Consider the following 20,680-nt stretch of genomic DNA (forward strand, 5'->3'; position numbering starts at 1 on the left):
ATCCTGCTCTTGATGTAAGCATGTAATCTGGGAATGGAAGTGACATCGTTACGGGGGAAGCAAGTGGTCTGAGCGCTCAGCTGAGACTGGGAGGGACAGGCTGAGTGCTATTGTCCCTGTGCCACCACTAACCGAGGCAGGAAGAAGATACCTTTGTCAGTCTTGCCATTCCACAGAACTTGGGGGGGTGGGGGGTGGAAGGCAAGATGAATGGGGAAGATAACATTAGTTCCAGTTTTATTTGCAAATGGAGTGTTAGAACACATACTGAAATGCCTTATAACCCAAAAGAACTCACAATTGGCCAGGACTCAGCCCATTTCACAGTTCACACTGAGTGAAATGGGAACACAGCACACAAAATACAGAAATGGCAAAAGATAGAGCCTACTTGCTAAACTAAGGCATGGAAAGGGATGGAAATATATGTGATCTTCACCAAAGACTGGCCCTTGTAAGTCACTGGAATATAACTGCAAGTTGCCAGGACATAAAACCTGCATTGAGTTATTAGCTCATGTGTGCAAAAAATACCTTTTCAAATAAAGTCCTTTGGTGCTGACCACTCTCCTGGAGAAGCCCTCTGTGGACTCCCCTAGAGGTGAGCCCAGAAAAGCCAGGCTACGGACAGTTCTCCCACCTGCTCCAGGCTCCTGACAGCCTCCTTCCTGGCAGCTATGAAGTCCCTAATCCCTTGCAAGGGACAAAAACCCAGAAGCTCCTGGACAGTAGCAAATGGTTGATGGCAAGAAACTGCTCCAGGCAAAGAGAACGAACAGCTGTCATGGATGCCAGCAGGATGAAGCCTGGTTCCTGCACCCACAGGCCCAGAAGTGGGCCTCATCCATGTCAGTGACAAGGGAGTGAGGGGAGGAAGTGAAGAGGAGAGGTGGGGCCAAAACAGGAGGCTCCCATTTACCCTTCTTTCCTTCCTGCCGGCACACAAGTCTGGGTCTGTGCCCCCAGGACAGGGTTGATGGTGGCTGGCTGGAAGAACGCTGCAGAAGGAAGGCTTTTCATTTTTCTAAGGCCTGAGCCAGTAACCTATGGGGCTGAATAATCCCAAAACAAAAAGTGCAATCTCTTAGGGGAGGGAAAATGCCAGAGTATGCTATAAAAAAGAGTAAGATCTCTCATTAAAAGAAAAAACTCAGCTAGAATTCAGGTTTTGGATGACTGGGAATAAATCAGCAGGCTCAGCAGACTCCAAATCCCACACCATGTGCCCTGCTTTCTTTTTTGGAGGAAGACAAGGGCACCCCTGCGGGGAAGGAGCCCAGGCATAGGGAGGCAGCTGGGTCATGAGGGACCCACCATCCAGATAGCCCCAGAGCCCATGACTGCTGGCAGGCACTCTTCTGGAAATGGCCTCTTTTGACAGCCCCCTGGTACATTTCATCTCCCTCAAAGGCTCTGACCTCTAGTTCTGGCATCTTTGACAACCTGTTCCATGCCTCACCATGCTGGTCTGGGCTTCAGGCACAGAATTCTCAGGCTCCTGGGTGGGAGAGGGGGAGGAGGAGTGGCTAACAGGCACAGCAGGCACTGCCCTTACCCTGAGAGAAAGGAAAACAAGAGAGACAGAAAGAGGCCAGGAATGAGCGGGTAGTAAAGTGCGTGTGAGTGGAGGCAGGAGGCTGAGAGGAGGCCATTTCCCTAATCTTCCAGGCCACCCACTCCTGGAGCTACCCTGCTTGGTCAGGTACTGAAAATATATCGGGCTCTTTATTATTTTACCACCCGAGAGGCTCAGGGAAGGAGCGGAGGGGCAGCATGGGGTGGAGGTTGGGGGGAAGTTCCCCAGCCCCAATGTTTCAGAAACAAAAGTAAATGCCACGTTTTTTAAAGATGGAAGCAGCCTGCCTGAGCTTTGCCACCCAAGCCTTGTCAGCATTCACAACGTGGCTAAGGGAGAGCAGAGAGCCGAGAGCCGGAGAAGCATCTGGAGCACAGAGCCCACTCCTTCAACACCAGGGCCAGGTGCCAGGCTGCTCTGCAACCTTTCACCCACAGGCAGCCCACAAGGGTGTGTGGGGTGAGGACAGCCTCTCAGCCCCTCCCCCTTGCCCAAGAAGACCAGGGAGTCATCTGTCAGCTGTGAGCAGGAAGGGACAGCAGGGGAGGGCAAGAGTAAGAAAAGCAGCAGTGCAGCAAGCAGCAGGACACTTCCTGGACCAGTTACTAAGGCACGTGACTGTGGTGAGGAGGACCCTCAGGACTGGGGCTGGAGCTGCCTGCAGCTGCCTGGGGACTTCGTCTGTGCCTCTCAGGTTCCCCTCCGTCACCACAAACCCAGAACGGGCAACTTGCCCTGTCTGTCAGTGAGCAGATGGGCAGTCCATGGCATCTCAGCGAGCTCCTGTCCCAGGTATGATTCCCCTCAGAACTCTGTGGGCAGCAAGGTAGCAGGAGCTGCCGCATAAACCCCAGGTGGCAGCATGCAACTTCCCCTTATACTCCAGAAAAAGAAAAGCGGAGACCAGGAAGCCACGCTGAAGTAGGAGGCGAGAACTTGCCTATTAGGAAGACAACCATTATCAGCCACCTTCCTGCTCTCCCCTGGGATCCCCTGGAAGCTCAACACAGCAGGGCCAGGAGCTGGCACCTCTGAGCTGGACAGCCGGTGCTGGGTCAGCTTTGGCAAATTTTCCACATCCTCCGTCCCCAGCCATGAAAACGTGCCACCAGTGTCAACCAAGGGCAGGCCCAAGGACCCACACTCTTGCTCCAGTTAGTCCCTCTTGTCTCCCCAGCTCCCACTCTTGGATCTGCTCCTGATAAGCCCTCAAAGGAAACAAGCCAGACCCAGGCCCACCCCTTGTGTGGCAGGGGGCAGCAGTGCAGACACTAAGGCTTGTAGGACAGCAACAGGCCTGCGTGACAGGGAACCTGGACAGGGTGGGGGGAAGGCACAAGTAAACACAGCGGTTCTCTGGCCCCTGTGGGCTGGTTGGGGCGGCCACCAAAGAATTGGCTGGAGGGCTCCCAGAGGCCCAGGGAAAGGAAGGGTTCAGTCCGGCACATTCAAACATGTTCCCGACACAGATGGGAAGGCTGGACCAGGCAAAAAGCCAGTTCCTCCAGCTGTCAAGCAGGCAGATGGCAAGAATCTTCCTTGAGTTTCAGAGATCCACAGGTGGCAGCTCAGCTAGCCGGGCAGGGTGCTCAAACCCACAGGGAGAGGGAAGAAGGGCAGAGAGGACCATTGCAGAGGAGAGAGGCCAGTGGCAAACCTCATGCTTCTTTCAACAGCGGGATATCTAAGGGAAGAGAAGGAAGCACAGTGGTTACCCCATGTGGGTCTCTGCAGCACACCAGATCCCACTGTAAGGGCCCTTAATTTAAAGAAATAAAATGCACTACTCATACTCCTCTAGTCTAAATCCCTCCTCCCCCCCCACCCCCCACTTTTTTTTTTTTAGCACTTTTTGCTCATCTCTCCCCCTGGCTATGTGATAACATCTGAATGTTCAGACTGGTATTCAAACCCCTTCTGATTTCACCAACCTGAACCCTCCTCTGCCTTAACTGCTTGTCTGGTTGCTTCTCTTTCTGTCCTACTCTCGCCCTGTGGATAGTACTGAGCTCTGTTCAAGTCCCCTCTCCTCCTTAATGTCAGTGTCCAGCTGTGTGATAGTGAGTAACTGACGCCTCAGGTCCTGACTTCCTACGGTGCCGTCAGTCCCAGACAGCTTGGGCATGGCCTGCAACAAACTCGATAACCTACGTGTTTTGTTTTCTGAACCCCTCATTTTGGCATGGACTCTAGGATTCTTGATTCCACTATTTTTTGAGGATAAGCCCCATCTTCCCAGGTGACTGACAATCCAAGCAGGCAAAGAGAATGTTTTCTATTTCTTTGTATCAACCCTGAAACCTAACCTGGCACTAGGCACAAGATGGACTCTCAGAATGCTTGTTTGGCACATGGAACAAAGCGAGGTAGCAAGAAGGGAAGTGCTGGCACCATCTTGGCTCCTTAGGAAGGGCAAGGGCTGAGATTTGCACTTGGACATTTGTCACTCTGTGTGGACACACAGTATATGTGCACTTGGACAGACAGTAAGTGTGGCTGGCTGCCCATGGGGTCAATGGTTTCCACCTTTAAACCTTGGTCAACAATTTAGTTGGCCTTTCCTAGCTCTATATCCTAAAGAAGGAAGGCATGTTGCTAATCATTGAGAAACTCCATAAACAGGATCTGCATTCAAGAATTTCCGATATCCTTGCTTTCATACATGCTAACTGTGCCTGGGATTCTCTGGAAGCATAAAGCTTTCTTGGGAGTGGGGGGAGGTTTGTAAGTGCAGAAGTACTTGCTGTCAAAAGGGAAGCATCTAGGTTTTGTCTGTATCCTGAACCACACTGGGATTTCATGTAAAATGATAAGAGTCAATACCAACATTCAACTCTCAAGGCCCTAGCAAAAGCAGAGATGTCAGGAGGTGGCAATTTCGTTCTACAGCTGGTTTCCCACAAAGGACCTGGAGTCATCTGGGAGGCAGCATGGTACCAAGGGTCATAAACACAGGCTTTGGAACCGATCCACCTGGCTTCATATCCCAGCTCACCAATTACCAAAGGGCAAGTACTTTAGCCACTTGGAGCCTCCGTTTCCTCATCCGTAAAATGAGGACAGTAGCATGTAATACCTACCTCTCAGGATCACTGTGAGGCTTAACTGAGATAGTGTAAGAAAACCACCTAGCAAAGGCCCTGGCATACTCCTATTTAAGACAAAGCAGCTGAATGCTAGGGAAAAGAAACAGGCGCCAGTTTCTCTGTCATATGACCCCACACACCTCCCCGTAATTTCTGTCCTTTCAGGAGTATAAAATTACGTGAGGACAGACCTCATCCTCACCTCCAACCAGCTGTTTACCCTTTGATTTAGCACAGCCCTGTGGCCATGAATAATTTTGGAGACTCCAAACTATCAAAATTCACAGACCACAATGAAAGTCTCCCTATACGGAGTCCAAAAAACCACCTAGAACTGAGGGTAAAATCCTATTTTGCAGGCTAATACCCAAGGTATTATCTTCCTTTGTCTCCCTGCTCCCCTAATACACCAATTATTAGAGAGGCTCATAACTTTCCTTACTCCCAGGAGGGCCTGGAGCTGCTAGCAATTCATGATCGGTGCAGACCACCTACCGTCTGTGTAGTCCTCCGACGTGAGGGATAAAAGGCTTTGTATGTCACTGTTCTCTGAATCCGGGGCTTCTTTGTGTGCCAGTTGGCTGTTCCCTGAGCCGGCCACCCAGGAAGAGGTGGTTGCCTGATGCACCATCACAGTCTCTGAGCCCCGGGAGCCCCAGGCTTCACACAGTCCAGACTGGCCCGGGGCCTCCTCCTCTCCACCTGCAGAGGAGCAAGCCCCCTGGTCCTGTAGCTGCTGCTCCCGTGGCCCATTCCTCCCACTAGGCCCCGACCCCTCTGACAGCACAATCTGTACTCTGGGGTCAGCGGGCGGCACACAGTGACCGGAACTGCCATACACAGCCTCCTCATATGACGGTAGTGCAACTTGGACTCCATCCACCATGATGGAGACCTGGTCCCCAGATACCCCCTGGTCACGCCTGCATCCGGAGGAGGAAAAGACAAAGGAAGAATTAAAACACACAGACAAATAAATACCATAATATTGTACTAACAACACTAACCGTTTTTGAGTATTTACTATGCGCCTGACACAGCACTAAGTGCTTTATATACTTTATCGCACTGAATCCTCACCTGAGCCCTTTCAGGTAGAGCTTCACCAACAATGCAGATGAGGCTCAGAGAAGTTAAATAACTTGCTCACAGTCAAGAGCTTGTAAGGGAGGAAGCTGGGATTTAAATCCAGTTCCACCTGCTTCTAGAAACTATGTTCTTTACCTCTGGGTACACAGGCATCTAGCCCTCTGGTCCTGTGCAAACTGGGAATCTAGAAATAAAGCCATTCATTCAGCACAGCTAGAATAAGAAGTGAGAAAAAGATGGCTGCTACCTGTGACTATAACTAAAAACGACTGTATGCGTAAATGAGTACAGTGAATGATGTGTAAACTGTATCTCCATGCCCAGCCGGCGTGGCTCAGTGGTTGAGCCACCTGTGAAGCAGGAGGTCATGGTTTGATTCCTGGTCAAGGCACATGCCCCAGTTGTGAGCTCAATCCCCAGTGTGGGGTGTGCAGGAGGTAACCAATCATTGATTCTCATCATTGATGTTCCTACCTCTCCCCCTCTCCCTATCTCTCTGAAATCAATAAAACTATATATATATATATATATATAGAGAGAGAGAGAGAGAGAGAGAGAGAGAGATATAGATATATATAGATATAGATATACACACACACACACACACACACACACACACACACACATATATATATACACACCCATAAAGTGGTTTTTATCTATTTTATTTATTTTACTCAACATTACGTTTGTGAGATTTGTTCATGCAGACACTTTTTGGGGGATCACTTGTTATGAATATACGCACATACACAGTTTTAAAGAAAAAGCTGAACCATTTTGAAAGTTGAAGATATTATTCAGTACACACCTCCCAAGAACCTTGTCTCCTATATACAATTATCATTACATCCCAGAAGTCTGCCATTGGTATAACACTGTAACATGAATTTCCCCATAAATATATCCATTTCAGCTGTTGTTTGTTTTCATCCAGGACCCGTTTAAGGATCATGCACTGCATTGAACTGCCCTGTCTCTCTTCTTTTCTCCTTTAATCTACAACAGTCCCCTGCAGCTTTTCTTTCAAGACAATTTTTTTTTTCTAGACTCCAGGCCAGCTGTCTCCTAGAATGTCCCACATTCTGGACTTGTCTAATTGTTTCTCTGGGATTGTGTGCAGGCCATTTTTTTTTTACTGGAACACAACATAGGTGATGTGTCCTCCTCAGTGCATTACAACTGGAGACGTATGGTCTATGGCTGGACAGCATTATTACTAGACTATTATTAGTTCTCAATTTCTTCATCTGTACTTGGAGATAAAATCTGTGCTACTCAATTCAAATGGAGTACACACTGTAAGGATGACAGAAGTGGAACTCATAAATCCTCTTTATTCTACTAACTGCTTAACAACCTTTAAAAATAGTGGTTAGACCATCAGCCCATGCACTAAAGGCTCGAAGGTTCGATTTCCAGTCAAGGGCATATACCTCAGTTGTGGGTTCGCTTCCTACCCCATCAGGGCACATGCAGGAGGCAATCAGTCAATGTGTCTCTCTCACATCAACAGTTCTCTCTCTCTCTACCGCCCTCCTCCACTCTCTCTGAAAAGCAATGGAAAAAACATCCTCGTGTGAGGATTAAAAAAAAAAGCTGCTATGCCCACCCGCCGCCAAAACTTAACAAAATAAAAAGAAAACCACACACAGTACACAAAGGTTAAACTGAGCCTGGTCCTTGTCTGTAAATTCCAAATCAGAAGCATTTTATTTAAAGCAGTTTAGCCTGTTCTTTCATTCATTTAGCCTGTGAGTGACAACAGTGACTGATGAAGGGCTTGAATGAATAGAAACTGTTCCCGAGAGAGGGAATGAGCTACTGCAGAGGCCATGACAGCCTGGGAGAGAAGTCCATCCTAAGGGATCCACTTGGGGCCACTCCTCACCATTGGCCAGCCTCTCCCCAACCACACCCACCCAATCTGGAATGTGGCTAATGCACTCAACTGGAAAAAGTCAGAAAGAAAACACCTCCTGTTTTAGTTTGGTATAGTGCACTGGTTCCAAGTCCTAGCTGCACACTAAAACCCACTTAGGAACTTTGTAAGACACTAGTGCCAGATTCCCACTCCAAACCAAATAAATCAGAATGGCTGGGGCAGGGGCCCAGGTGTTGGTATGTTTTCAACTCCAAGCAGGAGTCTCTATGTGCAGCCAGGATTGGGAACCAGGTATATTGGGCAGTGACTTGTAAATAAGAGCCTGCATCAAACCACCTGGAGGGAGTGTGGAACCCTGGCATTGAGCCTCAACCCCAGAGTTTCCAACAGTTGGTCTGGGGTGGGAACTGAAAATTTGCATTCCTAAAAGTTCCCAGATGACACTGATGCTGCTGGACCCACACTTTGAGAAACACTGATGTAAGAAAAAGGACATGGTTTTGGCGTTGGACATATATGAGTTCAAATCTCAGCTCTGTCATCATCTAGAGCAGCGGTTGCCAACCGGAGGTCTGTAGACCAGTGGTGGTCCTTGAGGTCCGAAAGGTTGGCAACCACTGGTTTAAGGAAACCTTTGCAGCAGCTGTCGCCAAACGGTGGTCTGTGGACCAGTGTTGGTCCACAAGGTCCGAAAGGCTGGCAACCGCTGATCTAGAGCAAGCATGTCAAATTCATGGCTGGCGGGCCGCAAGTTTGACATGCTTGATCTAGGGATGACCTTGAGTAAATGACTTAACCTCTCTGAGCTTCAGTTTCCTTATCTGCAATGCTCCTGTGAAAAATTTTTGAAACAATTTATTGGGGTTACATTGGTTGATAAAATTATATAGGTTTAAGGTGTACAATTGTATAATATATCATCTGTATATTGTACAGTGGGTTCATCCTATGAGGATTAAGATAACGTATGCAAAGCAACAAGCACAGTGTCAGGCACATCAGCAGATGACAGAGCCCTCCCCTTCCCTGGGCACATACAGGCCAGCAGGCAGACATGCCAGCCAAAGGCCAGTCCCACAGTGATGCCTGCCGCCCGTGCTCACCTGCTATGATGGAACGACTTCAGCTTTGGCTGCAGCAACACAAACAGCACCACGAGGAGGAGAATGAGTGCCACGGAGCTGGCAGTGGAAGCCACGATGGATAGTGTGGGGACCCCAAATGATGTCTTGGTGTCTTTCTCTACAGAAACAAGCCATCATCAGAAGAGATTTGTATCCAGACAAATACAACATGAGCCCCACAGCTGATCTTATCAAAGGCCCCCTACATGGTGCTGTGCAGAGACATACGTTGGCCAAGGACATTTTTAGGAGTAACAGTGCAAAAGAGTTTATACACACAAGAAAAGGGATCATCTCCCTATCCTGTTCCTGAATCTAATATTCCCTTCACTGTGGGCCTTAGAGGACCATCTGACACCTCAACTCACTCACCTAGAGATCTTACCTTTTTAACCACTTCTGTTACTGTCCCCAGTTGTCAGCTGGTAGACAGCAACCATTTAAATGAACACATCACTCCACCATTTTAAGTCCCATCTATCTTTTTTCCTATGTGGCAGAAAAATTTTAAGAACTGGGCTATAATAACCTTCCCCTGTTCTAAGATCATGCAGTTTTAGTTGTCAACTCTCAGGCTGGTTCCCACCCTTCTCTGGGATGTGACGGCCTCAGAGCCCAAGCTGAAGCACAAAGATGGCTGTACACTTTCCTGCAGGCAGCTGGATTTTCCCGTCATGCATGACAGGAGGTGGGGGCGGTCTTCTGTCTAGCTGGACTATAGCTCCATAACAAAACAGTTCATTACCATTCCAAAATAATAATATAAAAGAGACACTAAGGAAGGTGTTAGCATAGTGCTCATGTGTTAGCAGAACACGGTCAAAGGTCACCAGCACTTGGCTAGGCAAACAAAAGATCAGGAGCATCAAAGCGATCTTACACAGCAGAACAGATGCCTCAGCAAAGCTACTGAGCCCCTTGGTGGCTCAGATGAACCACAGTGGGACACACACGAGCAACCCCAAAGGAAGGGAGTCTGCAGGGCATCAAAGGGCTCATACTGCCCCAAGCACAGGATGCTCAGGAAGAAGTGGGCACCACTTCCCTTGAGTTAAAAGAAAACAGAACCCCTTTCTCATCTGCCAAACTGACCCTCGTTAAGATGGCAGCTAATCTCCATGGCTGGTTTCCATTCACCATTCTTACACGTCAGGTATTTGTAATCGCCCTTTAGCACGTAGCCTTCAGCACACAGGTACTCGATGACACTGCCTGAGTTCAAGGGGTCTCTGCAGGGCCGGGGGTGGCAAACGTAGCCACCATTCTCTGGCTCCGGGGGCAGGGAACACACTGCAAAGACAAAGAGAGAATGAGAAATAGTGGTGAGGTTTTCCAGTGGGAGTCCTCTCAGTGACTCAGAGGATAGTTCCAAAGGCTCCAACAAGAAACACAGGAGTATAGAGCCAGTGTCTTTGGAGAGGCTGTTGGCCCAATGTGGAAATGCAGGTTGCCACTGAGAGAGTGAAGGGCGCTGGCAATGATTTTAGTTTGGCTGACTCCAACACTCCTCTCCCCACTGTTCCCACAAGCGAATGGTAGACTCTGACGAAGTCCTGAACTTACAGAGATCTAGCACATAATAAGGCTTTAATAACACCTGCTGAAACACACAATGAATCAGTGAAAGGTGGTAAAAAAAACTTCTTAACTTGCATGGGGGGAAATGTTAGCCTTATTTCCAGTATCAATACCATTGTATAATAAAAATGTGCCTTCTCGCCTGGCTGGTGTGGCTCAGTGGTTGAGCATTGAACTATGAAACAGGAGATCACAGTTCGATTCCCGCTCAGGGCACATGCCCAGGTTGTGGGCTTGATCCTCAGGGTGGGGTGTGCAGGAGGCAGCTGATCAATGATTCTCTCTCATCATTGATGTTGCTATCTCTCTCCCTTCCTCTCTGAAATCAATACAAATATATTAATTAAAAATATAGCCTTCTCAGTGGCAGAGGGGATTGCTAATGGATTTCCTGGGAGCACCTCCCACTTCCTGACTATAATAATTCATTGGCATCACTTGTCTCCAGCCCATAGTAAATCTTACATTTTTTTTGTTGGGGTAAGACGTCTAGTTTTAAAAGCACCTTCCACAATATAATATACAAGTGATATATTATAGAATTCCATACTTAAGACCTATGTAATTTTTTTAAATTTATTTTTTATTATTTTTTTATTTCTTAAAGTATTACAAAGAGTATTACACATGTCTCCTTTTCCCACCCCCCTTGACATTCCCCTGGCCTCCCCCACCCCCCAGTGTCTTATGTCCATTGGTTACTCTCATATGCATGCATACAAGTCCTCTGGTTGATCTCCTCCCCCCCCCCATTTCCCCCCAGGCTTCCCACAGTAGTTTGACAGTCTGCTCAATGCTGCTCTGCCTCTGTATCCATTTTTGTTCATCAGTCTATAATGATCCTTATTATCCGTAAATGAGTGAGTTCATGTGGTATTTTTCTCAGCTTCCCAGGGGCCGTCCCAGCCTCACAGGGGCCATCCCGGCCTCGCCGGGGCCATCTCAGCCTCACCGGGGCTGTCCCAGCCTCACATGGGCCGTCTCGACCTCACCGGGGCCGATTCAACCTCACTGGGGCCGATCCAACCTCGCCGGGGCCGTCTCAGCCTCGCAGGGGCCATCTCAGCCTCGCCGGGGCCATCTCAACCTCACTGGGGCCTATTCAACCTCACCAGGGCCGTTTCAACCTCACCGGGGCCGTCTCGACCTAGACCTATGTAATTTTATTAACCAATGTAATCCCAATAAATTCAATAAATTATTTTTAAAAAAACAAAAGCACATTCACATCCTATCTTACTCGTTCTGACAACTCCATGAAGGATTCGTTCTGACATCCCCTTTGAAGATGAGGACAGCGAGGCCCACAAAAGTTAAATAACTTTTAGCCAAGTGTATGCAGATTAAATAGCAGACCTGGAAGCAGAGTCAAGTCTTCTGGTTCTAAAACCTGTGCTCTTTACACCAGCAGACACTACTTCTGCCCCATTAGCTGAGTGGGCCTTTAAGAAGTGTCAAGTGTATCATTCAAACACTGGGAACCCCAGTGTAGAGAAGTTGCAGTAATGATCAGTCAGAGGAGCTGGAAGGTGGGAGGTCTGAGCAGCCTCGAGGGGAGATTCCATGGCCTGCCCTTCTGACCCTGGACAGACACCACAGAACTGAAATCCCAGGAAGTGGATTAAGTGGTGTACTTAGCCAAAATAGGAGGGGCACAGTGTGGGCACTAAGGGATCATTGTTTGGAAGACTAAGCTGGGGGAGAAGACCCACTGGCCGAATGGCCAGGCACCCACAAACTTCAACTTTCCAAAGCCTTACTAATGTAAGAAAGATAAAAGTTTCCAAAGGACATTCAATTTTGCTAACACCCTGCCCCCTATTCTGAATACCACAAGGACATCAGTATTGAGAACAGGAACTGTGGGTTTCTTGTTTTGTTTTGTTTTTTTCACTTCCTCTAACAGACCTAGAGTCTCTCTGTCTGTCCCAGATATGGCGCTCTCCCATTCACAGGCCCACCCACTACTCTCTTACTCAGAGGTGCCCTTACAGCCTCTCACCAAATACCACTTCCCGTCAACCTACAAAATGCTCTTAAGCAAGCTGACTGTTGGTGAGGATAGAGGATGGCTCCCTGCTCTCTAGTTGCTTATCACTAAGATGGGGGAAAACTTCATTTTAAAAGAGCTGTTACTAAAACAAAGCTGGGATAGGTGCCACAGGGATCAGGAGGATAAGTCTGAAACTACGAGATGAGTCCACTAGGAGATGGGTCCCCATGTCTCCTCGTCCCCTCTATGGACACACCTTCCCCAGACTGTTTCCAAGCCACCAGGATGCAGACAGACACCAAACACTCCTTCTGGTGCCTCTTTAAACTTCAGCCAAATAGTTCAAAGAGCTGGCCAGCTACATTTCCAAAGAAACCTCAGCAAACTGCTTCACCCTTTACCCCTTTTGTTCAGGCAACAAGCCTGCCACACAGATGCCTCCAGCTCTCCTCCGACTGTGTCTAATTGGTTCATTTTCTCAGCATAATTAATGCAGAGCATCCCTGAAGCAGGCAAGACCCCCACACAGGTCAAGTGTGTTGGGAAGGATGGTCTCCAGGGAAGAGCTGATTCTAAAGCCACTCCTGCTTTGCTGGGAATTTATGCTCTTAAAGCCCATATCTTCACAGGATCTTTGAGTGAGATCCTGAAGGTCATCTAGCACTCATTTTTATAAGTAAAAAAGTGAGGTCTACAAAGAAGTGACTTGCAATTCAATTTCATTTCAATTCAACTAATATTTATTGATTACTGTGTAGGGGTCATTGTGCTATGCTCTGAAACAGTATAAAAACATAAGGACTTCGCCCAGCCAGTGAAGTTCAATTGATTGAGTGTCATCCCATGCACCAAGAGGTCACCAGCTTCATTCCTGGTCAGGGTACATTCCCAGGTTGCAGGCTCGGTAGGGGGCATGCAGGAGGCATATAACCGATGTTTCTCTCTCAATGATGTTTCTATCTCTCTCCCTTCCTCTTTCTCTAAAAAAAAAAAAAAATCAATAAAAATATATTTTTTAAAAAACATATAAGCACTTCAGATACTTGTAAGTCAAATAGGGATATGACAAATAATTACATACATATATTTTGAAAGTCATTTTCTTTATAGCTCCCGAGTTTTGTGTCTTAAGGACACTTTCCTTACTCTGAGGTTATAAAAATATTATCCAGAACTTATAGATTGGATCTTTGTTATGCAAATAATACCTTTACAGGGGGAAATCACACAGTAAGAATATATACATAGTATAAAATTTAAAAACTAAGATGAGTGTAGAGTCAAAAGTTAGCTCTTCTCCTGTCTCCTAGTCACTCAGTTCCTCTCTCCAAAGGCACTGGATGAGTACTCTTTCAAAGATATTCTACACACAGATTTATTCCAAGACATATCAAAGAATGTGAATGGTGCCACAAGAGAGGGAGCTCAAAGCAGGAGAGATCACATCTTGTGTGGGAGAGATGAGAAAAGGCAGCATTTCAAATGGGGCTTTATTTTCTTGGGAAAGGAGGTGGTAGTTTGAAGCAAGTTCACTGATCTAGGAAAGTGTAGCTGTTAGGCCCAGCCAACATCAAGTAGCCCAAATTAGCTGGGTTGGATAATAAAAAAATTGGACCTCCAAAAATGTGAAGAGCAATGAAACCATCTTGAAGAGGGCCTTGATGGCAACAGGAGATGTCCACACTGTATTAAAAAGAAAAGGGGAGCCTCTGCAGGGTCTTTTGAAAGGCAGAGTTATAAGAGGAGCTGAATTTGATATAAGATGGACCAGAGGCAGAGACAGCCTTTACAGTAAGTCAACAGGATAGCTACCCTATTAGGGTCAAATAAATAGTACAAAAGTTCGTTTATGGTCATACAAAGAAAACAAGAGTATATGAAGTTCACCATCACAAAAAGGCTGTCCCAGGTCCAAGGAAGGAAATAAAGAGGACTCAAGAATTTTTTTTTAAAGTATTTCAAGACAACAAGAACCTAAGGGGGGCGGGGGGGAATGGCCCCCTTGCCAATTCAAAGAGCAGAGTGGGAGTCTTGGCAAAGGGCAGGTGTTGGAGCAGGCCCCCACAGTGATGCCTGGGATTAACAGGAAAGGGAAGATCAGGCATAGCAAATAAATCACTGAGTGGCTTCCTGAAGCTACTGTTTTGGGCAAGAAGCTGACTTAATCTGAGCATCAGGCTCACTCTCTGACAACCCTGGTCCGCAGAGGGAGTTTCAAGCTCTGTTGTTAACCTCAAGAAGACAATGAACTCATCTGATTTGGCAAAGCTGCATAATTTTGAAAAGAGAGTGAGAAAGCCAGAAGATAGAAATTTTACAGAAAAAAATAAAAATCAATTCTCCTTACTTAGCTTTCTTCTCTGCTTTACATTATCTCTCGCAATCACTTAGGCTTCCAGTGAGCACAGGAAGCAACGAGATAATGCTTCAAGGGGGCCTGGCAGTGTGCCTGACGCACAGCAGTCATTCAGTGACAGACCATCCAACCACTGGTGAGGTGAGTGTGCAGACGGAAGAGAAGCAAAATGACCCGCAGATACTTCTACCTCAATGTCTCTGCAGCCTCAAACTCTCAACAGAGATCAGTAAGAACAACCCTCAATCTGCTCTTCAACGTTTTTTGCATTTGTTGTTTTGGAGACCAGCTTTTTTAGGAGGAAGAGGCAAATTAAAAGAGAACAAACCTTCATAAGATTACATAAAAAGCAAATCAAGCCCTAGCTGGTTTGGCTCAGTGGATAGAGCATCAGCCTGTGGACTAAAAGGTCCCAGGTTCGATTCTGGTCAGAGGCACATGCCCGGGTTGAGGGCTCAATCCCTAGTAGGGGGCGTGCAGGAGGCAGCCGATCAATGATTCTCGCTCATCATTGATGCTTCTATCTCTCTCCCCCTCTCTCTTCCTTTCTGAAATCAATAAAAAAAATATTTTTTAAAAAGTAAATCAAAACAAGCTGCAGGGAAGACTTGGGCAGGGTGTGTGTGTGGCGCGGGGGGGGGGGGGGGGGGAGGGGGGGGAGGGGACGGGACGTTTACAATGTTCCATTTAACAAACTGAACAAATACTTGAGTCCCTTCAAAACGAAGTGTGGGGAGTAGTCGTGTGCAGATCAGCTTGAGCAAAGAAGCAGACATTTAAATACCCAGTGCATTTTAAAAAGATCTCAGTAAAAGAGGTTTCAGGCTGATGACAGTTATCAAGAACACACGACACTCCTGAACATAGTGATGGAGGGTTTAAGAAATCATGTCAGTGCTCACTCACAGGTTTGAAATAATGTAGTTTTAGACAAAATCAGTGTGGTAGAACTCCTGGGCACACAATAGTGTGCTGAATAAAAGTTTGGCTGGAGAAAGATTTCCAGGGAATTTAGGGAAGAACAGAGATTCTCCAAATCAAGCTACCAACATGGCCGTTGTAATCATCAGGGACACAGCTGAGGCAGTATCATAAATGTTCCTATTTGGTTGTAATTCCACAAAATGATTAAAGCAGACTTCTCCACATAAGATACCCTAGGAGGGCCACGAAACTGAATGTGACAGGACTATACCCTCAAAAAGTTTACAATCCAGGGAGGAAACAAATATGCACACAGCCAAGTCCAATGTAAATCAAAGAAGGAAACATTCAAAGATGTGCTTTTCTTTTCTTTTTTTTAATCCTCACCCAAGGATATTTTTCCCAATGATTTCTAGACAGTGGAAGGGAGGGAGAAGGGGGGGAGAGAGAAATATCGACACAAGAGAGTTACATTGATCGGTTGCCTCCTGCATGCACCTAGACCAGAAAATTGGGGATCGAAGCCCCAACTGAGGTATGTACCCTTGATCAGGAATCGAACCCACAACCCTTTGGACCATGGGGTGATGCTCCAACCACTTAGCTTTTTCTAACCAGAGACATCTTATTTGTCTGAGAACTGCCCACATCCAGAGGAAACAGGAAAAACAAAACCTCCCTAGCATATCAGGTCATGTGGTTTGGACTCCTGATCTTTCATATTAATGGCTCAGGCAGTTTAAACCCCCTGACCTTTTCCTCCTTAAGGAAAACATCTAGGCCTCAGTTATAGTTCAGCTCCAGGCCCAGAAAAGCAGCAAAACCAGCCAAGTGACACAATGGCTGCCTCAGGAGGACCCCCTGCCCTGGCACCGACCAATCAGCGGAGACCATGACCCTGAATGAGCACACCTGGAAAGCTGATGAATATTCTATTAAGACCCTATCTTGAGACCTCCCCTAAGATTTTAATCTCTGAGAGAGAAAAATATGCCTAGGTCAAAGGACCCAGTGACACTCTCTCCCTCCAAGGAGCACACTGTGCCATTCCCCCACAGGCACGTATCCCGCAACCTCTAAGGGACCCCATGACACTTGCAACTAGGGAGCAATGGGCAGCAGCAGCTTGTCCTGGGCTAATTCCCTGACTCTGTCTCCAAGGCCCCCCTTTCTCTGACTTCTCAGTGAGCCGAAGCAGCCCAGCCTAGGTTTTCCTGTTGCATCTTCTACGCCCTTCATTGTTTCACTGTCCTAATAAGTATTTTTGCTGCCATCATGGACTCAATACCTTTTGTTTAGTGCTGTGTAGCCCTTCCCTTGGATATCCCCATCTCCCATAACCTTTTCCTTAAATAAATTCAAGTTTTCATTATTCACCATCTGAGATGGTTGTTTAGCCTCCCCGTGCACTGCCAACTTGAACCTTTCATTTATTATTAATCCTTACTGGAGGACATGCTTAGAGAGAAGAAGAGAGAAAGAGACAGAGAGGAACATCAATGTGAGAGAGAATCATTGATCGGTTGTCTTCCAGAAGCTTCACAATTGGGGATCAAACCAACAACCCAGGAATGTACCCTGATTGGAAATTGAACTGGCAACCCTTTGGTGTGCACGGAACAACACTCAACCAACTGAGCCACTCAGACCGGGCTAAAATGTATTTTAATAATATATTTTATTTAACTCAATATATATGAAAGATTATAGATGACATCTTAACATGCAATCAACATAAAAATTTATTAATGAGATAATTTATAGCTTTTTTCATAATAAGTCTTTACTTAAGGTAGACTAACCACATTTCAAGCACATCTCAAGGCAGACGAACCACATTTCAAGTTCTCAGTAGCCAATAGGGCTAGTGGCCACTGCATTGGACAGCACAAGTGCTCAGTGTGTGACAAGTCTGGGTCGGAGTCACAGGATGAGCCTGGGGATCTGGAAACAGTAGAAAGGGTTCAGAACCACACCACAGGACATGGAGTATTAGGATAAACAGCAGATGTGGAAGATAATAGCAATGAGCACTGAGGGTTATTTTTAAAAGCACCACGTATGTGCTTGCTCTCAAAACCCTTTCTTGATATATGAAGGTCCAGTTTCTACTTCTAGTCCTAAATGGTTTGTTAGGAGCAGAGAGAGCCAGAGAAAAAAGCAAGGTGAAAACAGAAAAGAAAACAAAAAAGGTGTTTAAATGAGCACATTTGCCTGGGGTGGCGGGGGCCGGGGGGGGAGGGAGGAGATGATGGGACATAGACACAGAAGATAATCACTATAAACAGTGTATTAGCTGAAAGTGGTTTGGCTCAGTGGATAGAGCATCGGCCTGGGGACTGAAAGGTCCCAGGTTCAATTCCAGTCAAGGGCATGTACCTGGGTTGCGGGCACATCCCCAGTAGGAGATGTGCAGGAGGCAGCTGATCGATGTTTCTCTCTCATTGATGTTTCTAACTCTCGATCTCTCTCTCTTCCTCTCTGTAAAAAATCAATAAAATATATTTAAAAAACAACAACAACAACAACAACAACAACAACAACAACAAAACAGTGTATGAATGTGCCAGGTACTCTTTACAAATAAGGACAATGAGTCTTAGCTGAGTTGAGTAACTTGCCCCAAATCACATTTTTGTAAATGATAAAGCTGGATTCAATAGGCACTCTGGCTCCTAAGCTGCAGGCTTGACCACTAAGCTAACGTGGGCTGGCTGAGCAGGGCAGGACACCAGGTTCCATTCTGTGGTTCACTCTCTGGAGCTTTTGGAATATCTAGCTCCTGTGTGTGTGAAAGGGAAAGTCATGTTATAGTGTGAAAAGGCTAGTTCAAATGGGAGGTGATCCTCCTTAAGAAAGTCTCCCAAGAAAGATGAGATTGGGCATTTCAGACAAATGCAAACGAGGGACAAGGGGGGAAGAATGTACACATATGATTACAGTCAATAGGTTTCTTCTGAGGCCTCCTTTAAATCTCCGTTATAACATGTTTATTGACCACTTATTATACGCCAAGCATTAGAGCACTTTACAAGTATAATGCATTTAAGCTTCTCAAAAATCCTGTAAGCCCTAGCTGGTTTGTCTCGATGGATAGAACATCGGCTTGCAGACTGAAGGGTCCCAGGTTCGATTCTAGTCAAGGTCACATGCCCAGGTTGCAGGCTCAATCCACAGTAGGGGGTGTGCAGGAGGCAGCAGATCAGTGATTCTCTCTCATCATTGGTGTTTCTCTCTCTCTCTCCCTTCCTCTCTGAAATCAATCTATATATGTAAAAGGCTAATGTGCTAGGTGTCTGTCTGACCGGTCGCTATGATGCGCACTGACCACCAGGGGGCAGAAGCTCAACACAGGAGCTGCTGTGATGCACACTGGTATTGTGGACCTGGTGCTCACAAAGCAACACTGGGCTTCCCCCAAGTGGGACACAGGCCCTGCCACCACCCTGGAGTGACACCCCACCAAATCACAGCCGACACTGCCGAGACCCCATGGCACAAAATGCAGGCCACAGGCCAGCCCAAAAACGGTCACTGTGGATGCCAGATAATGACTTCACGTAGCAACGTTCAGTTTCCTCTCCCTAGCTACGACTAGCCTCCTTGTAGTTTCTTCAGTCCAGGAACACGACTTGCTTTATAGCCAGGTACAAACATTTTACACTTTAACCAAATGTCTATGAAGCGTTTTCCCCTGCCTCATCTCACTTGATTCTTACAAAAGTCCTGGAGTAGGTAGATAGAAGATTCAGTGGAATCCTATTTTCTTTTCTCTAGCCGGAAAACAGAGATTTAGAAAGCTTAGAAACTTGACCCAATTGAAAAGAAGAAATGGTGGACCTTGAAAATTACTTCAGGTTTTCTCACTGCACAGAATATAATCAAACACGGCTATAGTTAAATATGTAGATCTCCCTGCATGATCTACAATAATAATCTGCTTTGTGTTGATATTTACTGCTGTGTTGCTGACAATTACCTGAAAGAGAAGTTGAGGTGCTTCACTGGGCTGGAAAAAGTTTAGCTACATCACAAAGCAGGTCTAATTAAGCAAGTTTATTATATATAAAGGACTAAGTTGACTCGCGTATATGCCATACATATAAAGCTCTCGGTGGCACCAATCGCATACGTGTTTTAATCTGTCATTGTCGAATGTGAATTTGGTTGACATTTCTATTATAGAGAAAAGGTGAATAGCGATATTAAAATAATTCTTCTAATTAATTTCCTTTCAATGTGAATGAATCTGTGCACCGGGCCACTAGTAAATATATTTATCCTGTAAAAAGCATATTACAACAGCCCTGGCCAGTATGGCTCAACAAGATGGATCCTTGTCCTGTGCACCGGAGGCTAACAGGTTCGATTCCTAGTTAGGGCACGTATGGGGGTGGGTGAGATTGATCAATGTCTCTCTCACTCTGCCTTCCTCCCTCTCTTACACACACACACACACACACACACACACTCTATAACATTAGATCAGTGGTTCTCAACCTCCCTTTAGTACAGTTCCTCATGTTGTGGTGACCCCCAACCATAAAATTATTTTCATTGCTACTTCATAACTGTAATTTTGCTATTGTTATGAATAGTAATATAAATATGATATGCAGGATGTATTTTCATTGTTACAAATTGAACATAATTAAAGCACAGTGATTAATCACAAAAACAATATGTAATTATATATGTGTTTTCTGATGGTCTTAGGCGACCCCTGTGAAAGAGTCATTCGATCCCCAAAGGGGTCGCGACCCACAGGTTGAGAACTGCTGCATTAGACAGATGAACAAATTGAGAGGTGAAGAAACTTGCCCACAGTCACTCAGCAGGGGGCAGTACTTGCTCATGGTCATAATGGCAGTGGATAGTAACAAAGAATTTCCAAGCCCAGCTTCTCCCACACTCATATCCTGGAAGGGGAGCTACAGTGAGAGGAGCCCAGTGACAAAGACAATCTGGGCATTGCCTGCAGACACTAGCCTCTCAGGGCCTGAATTTCAGTACATGAAGGCACTGAACCAGATGACCTCAGTGGTCTCTTTTGAGATTTGCAAATTTGT

At 46.3% G+C, this 20,680-nt stretch overlaps 1 protein-coding gene across 1 annotated transcript in view; it reads right to left on the minus strand.

Annotated features, from left to right (window-relative positions):
- Nucleotides 1-220: 220 nt before the first annotated feature.
- The window catches only part of SUSD6 (sushi domain containing 6), a 103,779-nt gene continuing 83,319 nt past the window's right edge, over nucleotides 221-20,680 (minus strand). The window contains exons 3-6 of the mRNA XM_081087652.1: nucleotides 9,853-10,050; nucleotides 8,740-8,878; nucleotides 5,158-5,585; nucleotides 221-3,260 (exon numbers count right to left, since the gene is read on the minus strand). Coding sequence (XP_080943778.1) covers nucleotides 3,235-3,260; nucleotides 5,158-5,585; nucleotides 8,740-8,878; nucleotides 9,853-10,050 — 791 coding nt within the window. The 3' untranslated portion in view covers nucleotides 221-3,234. The remainder of the gene's footprint in view (nucleotides 3,261-5,157; nucleotides 5,586-8,739; nucleotides 8,879-9,852; nucleotides 10,051-20,680) is intronic.

Source organism: Myotis nattereri (assembly GCF_964212035.1).
Source record: "Myotis nattereri genome assembly, chromosome: 1".
NCBI lineage: Eukaryota > Metazoa > Chordata > Mammalia > Chiroptera > Vespertilionidae > Myotis > Myotis nattereri.